The sequence below is a fragment of the Mycteria americana genome, chromosome 20 (assembly GCF_035582795.1).
Source record: "Mycteria americana isolate JAX WOST 10 ecotype Jacksonville Zoo and Gardens chromosome 20, USCA_MyAme_1.0, whole genome shotgun sequence".
Lineage (NCBI taxonomy): Eukaryota > Metazoa > Chordata > Aves > Ciconiiformes > Ciconiidae > Mycteria > Mycteria americana.
The window spans coordinates 5686039-5698913 of record NC_134384.1 but is presented as its reverse complement, the minus strand read 5'-3'; the positions used below and the strand labels follow the sequence as shown (position 1 = coordinate 5698913).

The 12875-nt window shown below is 52.3% G+C and overlaps 2 protein-coding genes across 4 annotated transcripts in view; one reads left to right on the top strand and one right to left on the bottom strand.

Moving 5' to 3' along the window:
* Positions 1-1946: 1946 nt before the first annotated feature.
* On the bottom strand, positions 1947-6560 carry ETV7 (ETS variant transcription factor 7). The gene is made up of 7 exons (XM_075521775.1): positions 6384-6560; positions 5994-6258; positions 5604-5711; positions 4496-4687; positions 4042-4184; positions 3601-3701; positions 1947-2957 (listed from the first exon to the last, which is right to left on the bottom strand). Exons 1-7 carry the CDS (start codon positions 6435-6437, stop codon positions 2846-2848), a joined length of 975 nt encoding a protein of 324 aa, XP_075377890.1. The 5' UTR covers positions 6438-6560; the 3' UTR covers positions 1947-2845.
* Positions 6561-9308: 2748 nt separating this feature from the next.
* Positions 9309-12875, top strand: part of KCTD20 (potassium channel tetramerization domain containing 20) — a 30466-nt gene continuing 26899 nt past the window's right edge. Inside the window, exon 1 of one of the 3 annotated variants that reach the window (XM_075521861.1) lies at positions 9309-9356. The gene's annotated coding sequence lies outside the window, so the exon portion shown is untranslated. The remainder of the gene's footprint in view (positions 9357-12875) is intronic. The other 2 variants (XM_075521862.1, XM_075521864.1) reach the window with 2 other exon arrangements.

Genomic DNA, 12875 nt, shown 5'->3' with positions numbered 1-12875 from the left:
TGGTGGGCACCAGCCCCCAAAGCAAATCCTCTTTTCCTCCAGCCCTGGGACTGCTTTTAGCTGGTTCCCTCAGCAGATGAGCAGTGCGAGACAGCAGCGGGCATGCACGGGCATTGGCATTTGCTGTCGTGCAACACCCTGCCCCAAACACCACCAGACCTGGGGCTGCTGAAGCATGGATGATGACCTCCAGGGAACGAAGCACCTGCAAACCTTCGGGAAAGCCCGCATGGGGCACCTGCCTGCACGCCACCGCCCCTGGACTTCAGCCACGGCAAAAGTCACCAACTGCTGCGTGCTCTCCCTGCCCACACACCCACACCAAACACCCCGGCGCAAGCACGGTTATTCGGCTGTTTACCGAAAGGGATGGGTCCCCGCTCCAGGAAAGCAGCAGGTTTACAGCCCTCCCGCCTCTGTTTACCACAGGGAAAAGAGACACATCACCCCGGGAAGGACACGAGGGCTTCCTGGGAGCATGGAAAGAGCTCGTCATTGCAGCCCATCCTTGCAAAGGTGCCCCTTGATTTTCACCCTCCAAGATCCCTCCTGAGCTGCGGTGGCACGGCATGGCACAAGGAGGGTTGAGTGCTTTTGGCAGCTTCCCAACCCGGAGAGGAAATCCAAGTCCAACAGGATCCTTAGTCATTGCAGGAAAAACAGGCGAAGAGAGGGCATCTCGCACGCTCCCTGAGAGCACAGCACAAGCTGTCACCAACCGTCACCTGCTCCAACAGAACAAACCACGCAGGCTGGAGAAGTGATGGGATGCTCAGGAGTCATCAGGGCTGTTTGCACGACAAGAAAGGCAGGGGGGTGTCTTGTTAGGAGAAGGTCAGGAAAAATGCACCCATGGGTGCGTATCCCAAGAGCGACACAGGGCCAGGATGGGACGGTTGCCAAGGAAGGAGGTCTGCTTTCCCACCAAAGCTGTCCCTCAGGCTGGGCAGGACTTACACTGACTCCGCTAGATTTCACCGCAAGAAAGATCTGGCTTTAGCCTTCTCTGGGACCAAAAGCACCCTTTGTGGAAGGAAGGTTGAGCTCTGGGTGCTTCACTGCACCTCCCTGGTATGGTGCATTCCCAGGCTGCAGCTGGGTAACCTCCAGCCCCCTCTCCTAGCAGAGATTTTGGCCTCCCTGCCTAGCTAGGACCTCCCAAAGGCTGCGACACTATGATCGTTTACCCCACTAGAGTTTCTCATTTCCTTCTCCTCCATCGCTTGACTTGTCAAGCACGTGCGCTTTGCCAATGAGCTGGTGATTTTTTTCTGGAAGTGAAACTTCTTAGGCAACGTTTCCGGAGGTGTCGTATTGTTGGCATTTTGCCAACCAGCCACCACGTGTCCCACCACCGTCTCTTGCTGGCTATAGCCCACCAGCATCTCCAGGCTCCAGTTAACGGGCGTAAAGAAGTTTTGGAGGAGCAACACCAGTTACAGCGAAAGGGGCTGTAGTTTCAGCTTGGCAACAACCAGTTTTGGTGGAAACCTCAGTCACCAACCCTTGCCAAAATTTTTCCCAAGGCTGACAGTTCCCAGACCCATTCACAGCATTGCTGCCCCAAAAGCGGTGCCAATGCACCTCTGAGACAGCAGCTTGGGCTTGGGAAAGGGTCCAGAGCAAAGATACAAGGCAGCAGGATAATTTCTGCAGCGGTGCAAAACCGAGGTTGGAAGGAACTCCCCTTTTCCTATCAGCCGTGAAACACGATGCTGCTTCACGACCTCTGTCTGTGCTTGTCCACGTAGCCACGAAACGCCACGTGCTCGCACGGCTTTCACCCATCAGCTGCTGAGCAGCTCGGACTGTTGCACTCGGGTTTAGGGGCTGCCAAGGTTGGGGACAAGATCTGGGTGCCCACAGGAGCTGGTTTTAAATGAGGAAGGCTTGGATTTCTGCGTTTCAGACCTTCAACCAGCAAGAAGTGGGATTTTCAGCCTTATACAGTCACAGGATTTTATTTCCTCAATGAAAAGCAATCTGAAAATATTAGTGGATATTTTCAGATTTAAAAAAAAAAAAAAAAACACAAAACCACACACACCTTGTTCGTTCCAGGTCACTAACACTGCCTGGGGTTGCAGGTATTCCTGCTTCGGACTCAAAGCAAATAACCACGTGTCTGACGACGAGTGCGGTCATATTCATTACTGGCTTTGTTTCTTTTCACATTATTTAGTCAGCTAATTACAAAAAGCATTACATGGAGCGAAAGGAGTTAAAATGAGACCCAGCTTAGGGCATCTGTGCAGCCTGGAGCTCCAGCCAGGCCTGATCCAGGCAGATATTTCAGCACACTCCCACCCTTAATCACAGGAGCAACCCCACAGGAGACAGTGAGATTACAGCGTATCTGCAACGTACGTCCGTTCCCGAATCGGGGAAATGGCTCGGATTCAGAGCAGCATGTCCACGCTTAGGGCCACTGCTCTCTGCAAAAGCACTTTGGTAGATGCTTGACCAGGAGCACATGCTCCCGTGCTCTCTGCTCAGCACATCTTGCTGTAAGAACGGAGCAGTCTTTACCAGCAAGTTTAAACCTTAAAGACAAGCATCAAAATTTACAGAGCAAAAACATCACATTCCTTCCCAGAGGACAGATGAGAAGCGAGCAGAAGACCAGCCCACACGTTCACCCATGCTTTTGGGGCTGGGCGACAGTTTCTGGGTGTGTTTTGGCTAATGAAGCCCCAGAGATGTCACAGCTTTGGCTCGGGGCAGGTTTTGAAATCCAGGACCAGCTCTGAGGCCTTCTGTCCAGGAGATGCAAGAGACGCCGGAGCTTCCCAGTGGAGCACAAGTCTGTCTGCGACACACTGCAGGTGCCACCTTCAAAGATTTCCTATGGTGAAACCTCCAGTAGGTCTTCTTTCAAATCCTCATGGTCCTCATTCTCCAGATGCTCCAGTTTGCTGGATTTCTCATGGACGATCTCCCCAGGAGTCTTCAAAAACCTGCAATATATTTTTTAATGGCTTTAAGGGCATGTCCAAACCCAGCCCCAAACCATGCTGTAAATGCTGGAGCCCTTGCCCTCCTCAGCTGAGCTCTGGAGCTTGCCAGAGGGCATCTGCCATCCCTGGGCTTTGCTGAGGATCCCAGCTTTCCACCCAGGATGCACCAAGCCTGGGGAGACAAAGCTCAACACTCATCGGCCCAGAGCTGGCATTTTAAGTCCAAACTAGTCCCAGGGAAGCAGCCAGCACTGAAAACAGGAGGCTCCTGGCTTATTTCCACCCCTTCCTCTGTGTGGAGGTGGACTTCAGACCTGGTGTCACTGGGGAACAGGAGAGACCTGTCCAGCTTGGGTGGGCTCGGGGGCATTTCCTCCAGCACAGATGGACTCCATGCAGGAGAGCGGATGGATGCTGGCCCCAGGGCAGGTTGCTGGCCCGCAGCCCTGGGAAGTCCATCGGATGGGACCCAGAGCCCAGGCTTGCACAGGACAGAGCTTGGACACAAACCCACCAGGGTGTTGGGTTTGCAGGGAAGGATCTTGCTGGGTGAAGCAGCTGCCAACATCTGGGGCCCACCACCTTCCCGTGCCCCATCTGCACTGTCCCGGGCAGCTCATTTCTCTGATCTGCTTCATCTCACCTGAACAGCAGCTTCTGCCCTGGCTCCTTTCTGATGATGTTGAGTTTGTAGTAATGTCTGAGTGCTCGTGACATCTTCTCGTACGTCATGTTCATCCGGTTCTGGAAGGAGAAAAGAATTGGGGGGAGTTGAGTAAAAGCAAGCACCAACGCCTGGTTTGGGTCTGTCTGCAGCAGGACCACATGTGGGACATTCAAGGTGACTCTTGGGCATTGCAAGCTGCAGTGTGGGTCTCTAACCCAGACTTGCTTCTGGGTCCACAGCCATCATGGTTTGCTTTCCAGGGGATGAGAAAGCCTCCCTCTTTAATCATCCCTCAGTAGCCCTGCACCCACTCTATCTCACCCTTCCCCGTCCCTGTGCCATCAGCTCTGGGGAACAGATCTTGAAGGCAACATGCAGAAGCCCAGGAATGACAAATTTGATCTCAACTGCATTTACCTTGTGGTTCCCCCAGAGCTGGGCAAGTCCGTTTGGGTTAACGACCCGGAAGACCTTGGCTTCCTTGTCTTCCCACTTGATGTAAGGCTCATAGCGGCTGTCAGAGAGGAGCTGGTACACGTAATCCCACAGCAACCTGCAGTCTGAGCATTGGTGGAGAATAAATAGTCACAGAGCTCCCACTAATGCACCTATGCTCCAGTGAGGGTCGATCAGCAACAGGATTGCACATGGTCGCAATGATAATACACATAAGAAGAGCCCAGAGCTCATGCACAGCACTTTTATTGCTAGATCTCAAAATGCTAGCAGGAACTACAGCTTTTCAGGTGGGGAAACTGAGGCAGGGAAGCACACACTGATGCATGGAATAAATGGAAGAGAGACAGATGGGCAGACAGGACAAAGCACAATCTCATTTCCCCAGGGAACCAGGCTGTAAATTCATATTTACCTGCAATTTTCCCATCCACTGGGGCCGACAGGGTTGTAGGAAAAGAGCAGATGGCATCTGCCCTGCAGCTGCCCTCCGAGCTGTGATGGGAGAGGTTCAGCGGCTCCGCGTGGCTGTAGGACACGGGCTGTTCTGCACAGCCCAGGCAGGGGGAAACAGCAGCTGGGGCAGCCTCAGCACTACGGTCTGTCCCTGCCAAAAAAAAAAAGAAAAAAAATCAAACCCCCAAAGACCCCCTGTGGTGCATTATGGCAGGTCCCAGGAGCCCTTCCAAAGCCCTGGAATAGGTGGGGAGGCACGGCCCAGGGTGGTTATCAGCCTAGTACCAGCCCAGCCAGGGGAGGCCGGTGCTGAGGAAAGCCTGGGATTTTCCTAAGGCAGGAGCAGGGGAAGGTCCGGGGGGGTAGAGGAGATGCCAAGTGAGGTGAGCGTCAGCTACAGGAGAAAAGCTGGAATAGGAGAATGCGCCAGAGTACAGGCACTCCCTTGTCAATTGTTGTGGGGGCTTAAGATGTTCGTCACCCTACACCTGAGCCAGCAGAAACGCTCAGGAAAGCACTCCCAGATCCACCTCAATGCAAAGCCAGCCACTGATGCCAGCCTATCCATACCATAACTCCTACCTAGGACCCCGAGGGCACTAATAAGCCTCACCGGCCCTGGCCAGCCTCACCTGGGGCCTCTCCCCACTCCACCCCTTGGCCCAGAAGCTCTATTTAAGCTCAGCCCTGGCTCCTTAGTCTTTTCCCAGCTACGCTGCAGGAGAACTAGTCTCCAGCCAGGGCTGTGCCTCTGCCTGGCTGTTAATCCTCCCTGATCCAGATCTCAATCTGTAGACAGACTTCCTAGTGTAGCCTTGCCTGGTCACCGTGGACCCACCTGGTGCTGTCTAGGCCTGATTCTGAGCAGACCTGCCTCATCACTACAAACTTCCTTGATGACCTGGACTTCGTTGGACCTGGCTGCTATCTCCAGGACTGTCCTGCTTGCCTTGCTCAGGTAGCGTGGGATGGGTTCAGCTGGCTGAGCTTCAAACTCCAGATGTGTGCAACCCACTGTAGCTGAGGGCAGGCTCTGCTTGATGGACAGCTGCCATTCTCCATCCTACCTTCCTCTGTGCTCCTGGCTTCCCTGAAGGGCGAGTTCAGCAAAGGGCTGCACACCAGAGCTCTTCTTTGAGTTTTAATGTACTGGAGTATTTCATATAGCACATCACCTGCAGGGAAGGAAAGTCTGCTCAGATGACCTTGTATTATTGTCTCTCTCAGTTGATGTTGTGGCTTAGATTTCTGTGCTACAGAGTAAATGGTTATTCCCCATCCCAAAGCATTTGCAGTCCAGATGGACTAAAGGAAGGAAGAGGGGTGTCCTTGTCTCCAGCACTCAACTGGCCAGAGCTAAAGCCTGGTCTGCTGGGACCCATCCAGCCCCTCTCAGCAGACCACAGCTTGTGCTGTACTTGGATGGTCCTCAGAAACACTCTTGCACTCGGTCTAACCTGAGCTCGGAGCTCGGTATCTGAAGTCATCCTTGGTGAGGATGCACAGGGCTTTGCCGTTCATTTCAAACTTGCTTTCGTCGGTTTGCCGAAGGGAATACTCTTTCTCAGCCCATCTTAGCCAGTGGATCACGTCATCCTTGCTCCACAGGGAGGGCTGAATTCCTGAAACCAGGGGCAGCCTCTGAAACAACTCAGTCTCCATCTTTAAAACTGCTGAGGGGCAGGGTGGGATACTAGTCTTCTCCATCACCAGACTTTCCCTCTATATTAAGCACTCACAGGTGAAAAACACCCCAAAGAGAGAAAATGAACCCTGATGACTGGTCCATCTTGTCCCCCTTGACAGCAGGGAATGGTCCCTGGGTGGGACACCACAGCTGTACCCACCATGTCCCACCCTGTGGAAACTCCTTTTTTAAGCAGCATTGACTTGCTCAACATCTACTCACTCAGCCTGCCGGGAAGCTTGAAGATCTCCCTCTCGCTGATGGGTGTTTGCCTGGCCTGGGATGGGGGTGGTAACGAAGCTTTGACAACGGGGCTGGAAGAGATCACTGCCACTTTACCCTGGGGAAAAGAGATCAAACACATCAGTGGGAGAAAATTCCCAGCTCTGGTCCTGCCTTTGCTTTGGAGATGCCTCCACCACAGTATACACCACTCAAATATTTTCTAACTGGTTTCTCATAGCAGCATGACGTGCTGCCTGCAGCTCTTCCACACTGGCTCTAGGTCCTTTACCAGCCCCAGGATGAATCTCTGGTTGCCCAAGACAGCGTTAGTCACCAGAGATCCCCCCTTCTTTCTCCAGCTCTTTTCCTTAGCGGGGTACCTGTCCTCATCCAGGCTCTGGATGTGGGTTATCCATCCCCACTGCCCCATGGCTCCAGGGAAGCAGAAGATGAAGCCAAGACTGGCAGAGCCTGAAGTGCCCGTGCTGGCTTCCAGCGGGATCCTCGGATGCTCATTGGATGCCCAGGGTTTTAGGACACTACTTCAATTCTTTAGAGCTGTGAAAATGCAGCTGGCAATAATGCTTAGATTTTGCCTTAAAAACACTGTATGAAGAGATCTCTAACTTTTTCCCCAGTGGTCATTTGGGCGTAAGTGGAAATAGCCACGGTTTAGAGAGATGTCCTCTCATCTTGCTCTCCTGCCATTAAGTCCCAGCCTCTCAAGAATTACTCCTCCCCCGTGGTTGCTCATTAAGGAGCCCCTCCAGCAGCACCCGATGGGTGAGATGGTCAGTGCTGGGAGGAGAGGCAGCCCCAGCCCCTCTGGGGGGTCAGCATCGCCCCCGCTCTGCCTCTGGGCTCTCACCCAGAGCACGTGAGCCAGAGGGAGCTCGGCTCTTGCCTTCAGCCCCATCTAGATCTTGAAATATTACTGGCAGCCAAGCAGATAATGTTTCCCCTTAAAAATCTATTAACGTGAATCCCAGCAATTTCTCAGCTCCATTCTCTGGAAAATTAACAATTTTGCCTGCAAATAGTATTTTCTGAAGCGGTTGCCAACTCTGGGCGCTTCAATACCCCCTCCGGCAGGTTTTTGGAGGTGGTTAGAGCAGCCAGCGCTCCTCGACTGTGTGTGGGGGTAGAGGAGCTGAGCCCCCCTGAAAATCAGGGGTGAAGAAAATCACGGTGTGCACTGACAGAGCAGATGGTGGTTGGACACATCTTAAATGCAAAGCTGGTGTCCCCAAAATTGGGAGTATGGGAAACAGGAGCAAAGCACCCCAGCATCCCTCCTGGGGAAAATGCTTCCCTGTGATCCCAAGGGAGTAAAAGCAGGAGAGAGGCAGCAGGTTGGTGATGGGTGAGGGGTTTTCCTCACCAGAAGGATGAGTGTTAACAATTTGTCTGCTCTGGAATCATTGCTGGCTGTCTCGGGGTTGTTGGTTTTAGCAAAGCAAGCAGCTGCCTAATACTGGATGAGGAAACCAGAGACACTCCAGTATAAACTCTGAACAGGCTTGATAGCAATGCAAACTCTTTCGGATTCATTCTAAGCAATAAGCTATGGGAAAAATAAAAGTGAAAGAAATTAGCAGTGTATTTTGTCTAGAACTCCTCTAAAAAGGTATTTCAGTTTTCTCCCATCAGTTGTGACTCTTACAATGAGATTTACAGTAAAACCAGACCAAATGTGTGATATTTTTCTTGCTCCTAAAGATTTCTAGGGCATAAGAGACGCATTCTTAATTTTTATTACTTTGTACCGATTTTATGTTCTTGCTTTTTTTCCTCCTTAGCTCCTTCACATGGTTCTGAGACGGCATTTCCTTGCTTCAAGAGGAAATATTGTCCTTGGCGGGGTTCGAGTGGGGAAGCGGGAAAGGGGGGTGAAAAGAAAACCCCAGATGTGCGAGAGCAGCTGTCGGCTCAGTCCCGAATGGGGGGGACGGAGCCCCCCGGCTGCTCCGGGCTCCGTGAGGCCGTTTGGAGGTGGATGGGGGGGGGGTCACCCCCGCGGGGCATCAACTTCCAGCCCCTAAGTGAGGGGGGGAAACCGGGGGGACGGGACCGGGCTGGGGGCGGGCGGCTCTTACCTGCATCCCCGCCGGCGGTGGGTGGCCGCTCCCCGCAGCGGTGCGACCCGGAGCTCGGCGCTGCCCCGGTGCCCGGCGCGGGCGGGTCCGGTCCCTGAGGCCGCTGCGGCTTCGGCGCGATCCTTCCGGGAAACGAAATCGAAACGAGCCGGAGCCCCGGGGGGCAGGAGAGCGGCGGCGGGCAGCGCCCGGGATCGTGTCCCGTCGTGCCCTCCCCCGGGGCCGTGGTCCCGCGATCCCCAGGGACGGGCACCGCCTCCGCCCGGGGGATCCCGCCCACTGCCGGGATCGGGACAGCGCCGGTGTCCCCAGCCGGCCCGGGGGTCCCTGTGCCCCCGGGGATCCCTGTCCTCCCGGGGGTCCTGTTCTCCTCCCCCGAGCAGGGCCACGGAGGCGGTGCCGGAGGAGGGGTGGGGTCCCGGGACACACCGTGGGGAGGGCAGCTCGGATATTTGCTTTTATCCCTTTTTCTCCACCGGGCACGGCCGGGCCGGCGGGGCTGCGAGCGGGGCCGGGAGGCGCGGGGGGGCCCGGGGAGGCTGCACACAAGCGGACGTAGAGGGGAGGGCAGGGAGGAGGGCAGGCACCGGCCCCTGGGCACCGGGGGACGGGCACCGGGGAACGCACACCGGCACGCGCGCGCACCGGGATACGCGCGCACCGGTACGTCCCGCCCCTCCCGCTCTCTCGGTCCCCATTGGCCAGCCGGCTCTGCGCGCGGGGCCAATCGGATAGCGGCGGGGACGGGGCGGGGCTTAACGGCGGGACCCCGCCCTCCGCCCGCCTGAGGGAGCGGCCTCGGTGGGGACGCGGTGAGTGAGGCCTAAAGGCGGGGGGGGGGCCGGGGCCTTTTCCTCGCCCTGCGTGGGGTCTGGGATGACCTGTGGGGCCTTCCCGGCCCTCGGTGGGGCTTGGGGGGGGCTGTGGGGGCCCTTTCCGCCCCTCTGTGAGGCTTGCGGGGGGCTCTAGGGGCCTTCCCGGCCCTCTCTGTGCTTTGAGGGCGACTTATGGGCCTGGGGGCGCCTGTTGTACGCTGTGTGCTCAGCGGCAGGGGGGCACTCTGGGGTCGGGGGAGGCCTTCCCTGTCCCCTGCGGGCTTTGATGAGGATGTCTGTGGGGTCATAGTGGACTCTTATTGTTCTCTATGGGCTTTGGAGGGGCCTGTGGGGCTGAGGGGGGCTCCCCTTCCTCTGTGGGCGTTTGGGGACTGTGTGCACTGATGGAGGGCCATCGGTGGGGCTGGGGATGCCTCCCCCTGCCTCATGTTTACTTGGAGAAGGGGCCTTTGGGGCCTCTATAGGAGAGTCTTGTCTGTGTTTGGCAGGGGGCTGGAACTGTTATCCCTTGAGACAGTGCTGCATCCCTGCATCTTTGACACATTACCCCTTTCCCCTGTACTGCGTAGGAGGCCTCGGGGCCTGGACTGTGCCCAGTGCCCTTTGGTGAGACTGCTACTTGTGACCACCATCCCTGGAGCAGGAAACACCCTACTCTCAGGGTGCTCGTCAGTCACATTACCCTCCTACGCGTGTTCTGGGGTTGTAGGCTGGTGCATTATTATTCTTAAGCATGTTTTTAGGCTTGAGTCTACCTTCCCTTTCCTCCCTCCTTTCTGATCCCACTGTGCTTTGAAAGGGAGGAGGAGTTTCTAAGGGGTTTTCCCCTAGACGGATGCAGTAGGTGAGACCTCAGTCTGCCTCTGCTCGTAGGCACCTTTTTGTGTTGTGATTTTCCCCGTCTCTGATCCTGCTCTCTCTGTACTGCCTTCTCAGTGACCTTAGGCTTTTCAAGGAAGGGGTAATAATAATGCTAACAATCTTGGGCATAAACCTGGGAGGCTGAGAACACACCTCTGTAGGGAGAGTGTTTGTTGCCAGGCTTGCTGCAAACCCAAATCCTGTTGTAGCAGTAGGTTATGGCTTTAAGGCAGAAAATTCACCTGTGCTCCCTGTGCCTGCCTTATCCTCACCACAAAGTCGCAATCCTTCCTGCTGGCATTAGTAGCAATCACAAACTGTTAATCGGAAGGAGGTTGCGTCTGGGGAATCAACAGAAAGGCACAGCTCTCCCTTTTGAGGTGTGTCCTTGTTTACCTCAGTGCCCGAACTGTGAGACTGCAGTGCTGACAGTCACCTGGATTTAAGGGTTAGAAATACTTCTGCCTTGGTTCATAGAAGCATTTTCAGTGATGTAAGCATCAAACCAGTGAATTATTAGGCTCAAAAACTGCGGGTTAGTCTGTAAGCAAAGCTTTTTGTAAAGAGTTGTTAGTTATTATTCTTCAGACTGGATTTACACGTGCCTTTATTACTGTGGAGCAATTTTATTTAGGGAAACAGTTACCTTTTACTAAAATAAATAGACTGATACTGTTTGCAACCTGTGTGTACTTATGTCACAAAAAAAGCGCTCTTTTGCAAAGCAGCTCGTACAACAATTACTTATACTGGCCTAATTGTCTTTATTTTCTATGATAACATCCACGTTAGTGGATCTTCTATGGTCTGATCTTATGATTGAAATGGAGCAGTTTAGTAGACTAATCCTAAGTGAAACCTGTGCAGGAGACTTATTTCAGCTTATCTGAAAGCAATTAAGAACAGGTTGAAGTAAGTTATGCTTTCATGGAAATAGGTGGGTGCTGAGTTAGCTAAATTGGTGTTTGTTTCAAGATAGACTTATTTGCAGCACATGAAATGCTTTTTGATCTTTTTCAGTACTGTCTTTTGCTGCTAGTGTTGAAGGGGATGAGTTTTCTGTTTGATTTGGGCTTAAAGAGTGATCTTTCTGGTAGGATTTAATCACATAGAAAGCTCCCAAAAGATAAAACTATTTTGTAGTTATTCTGTGTAAAGTTGAGTGGACTTCAGTGGGCCCAGTCAAGCTGCAGGTGTCTACCTGGAAGAAGTTGTAGTCGAAAGAGTCAAAATGGTTATTTATAAACTTCTCAACAGTGGTGAGAAACAAGTTTTGGCAAAGACATTTGAGCTGTTTGATGTAGATTGCATGTACCTACAGGCAGAGAAAGTGGCTGGGGTTTTTTGGGTTTTGTTGGGGTTGTTTTTTTTCTGGAAAGGTTTTGTGACAGTTCCTTGAGTGGAAGGTAAGATAGTAATTCCAGAGCCTCAAAAATAGCAAGCCTCATCACTGGTCATAATTGTGCTAACGGAAGTGTATCATCTAAGATCCACATGAATGGCTAGGTTTGTTGGATGTGTCCAGTATAAAATTACTCGATGTTACACTTTATTTTTTCTGTGCTCCAGAGGTAGCCTTACCTGAGCTATACACAGCAGTAATCTTTAGTTTCCTTCCCCAAAGTATTTTTAACCATCAGAATTCAGAAACTCTCTTACTTTAGCTGATTTGATCATAAATCTGATTTTAACCTCAGTCTTTTTGAGGTGCCTTCATGTCTTGGCATGTTCAGTCTTGCCTTCTCTGAATCCAAGAGGTTTCATAACCACCTGCTTTGAGTTTTCTGTTCAGGATATTGTAACATTTTTTTGTGTGGCCATTCAGTCTGTCTTTACAGGTCATGAGAAGTAAGAGTCGCATCTGGTTTTATTACTTGATGCTTTCAGCACAAAGTTTGGGGCACGCTAGGATGTGTTTGTCATTTGACCTCATCTTGAACTCATTCCATGTGCCCGTGACAGGCAGCCAAGTGTTTAGTTCATACTGTAGCAGTGTAGTCAAAGGAAGCAATATATAATATTGTTTAAAAGTAATGCTGTTAACTCCACTTTAAATACGTGAAAACCCATAAGTAGAAAATTTGGGTGTAGAGAAAGGTAAATAATACTTCACCCTTTGTAATGAATTTGCTGTAAGACTTCAGTGCCGTATAGAAATTAACACCACCTTTGTCCCCTTTTACCAAAAGCTGTGATCATAAAGCAGTAGGTAGTAGTGGTACTGTATTAATAATTGCATCATAAAGTTGCAGCCCTGTTATGAAAGTCACTGCATGATGATCGGCCGACTCAGCAGCCAAATAACTTGTGAAAGGAGACTTGCAGAGTTACCTGAAATAGTACGTACCTGTGCAGTCTCTCGTAGTTACATGTTCTTGCCAAAGCTGGTGTCAGAAACTCTTCTTCCTCCTAGAATGTAAATTCCTGTTTAATAAATTCAAAGTGAGCCTCCCTCAAACTTTAGCTTGGGAACAGACTCTGGGACTGCTGCACTCTGGTTAGGGATCCCAGAGGAGTGTGTGGATAATGAGCTCTTTCTTTACAGGAAAAATGCTGAATTGGTGCCTGCTGATAAAGGCCACTTCAGCTGTCTAAAGGATCTCCTGATTTTTAAATGAATTGCTTAACAGAAAG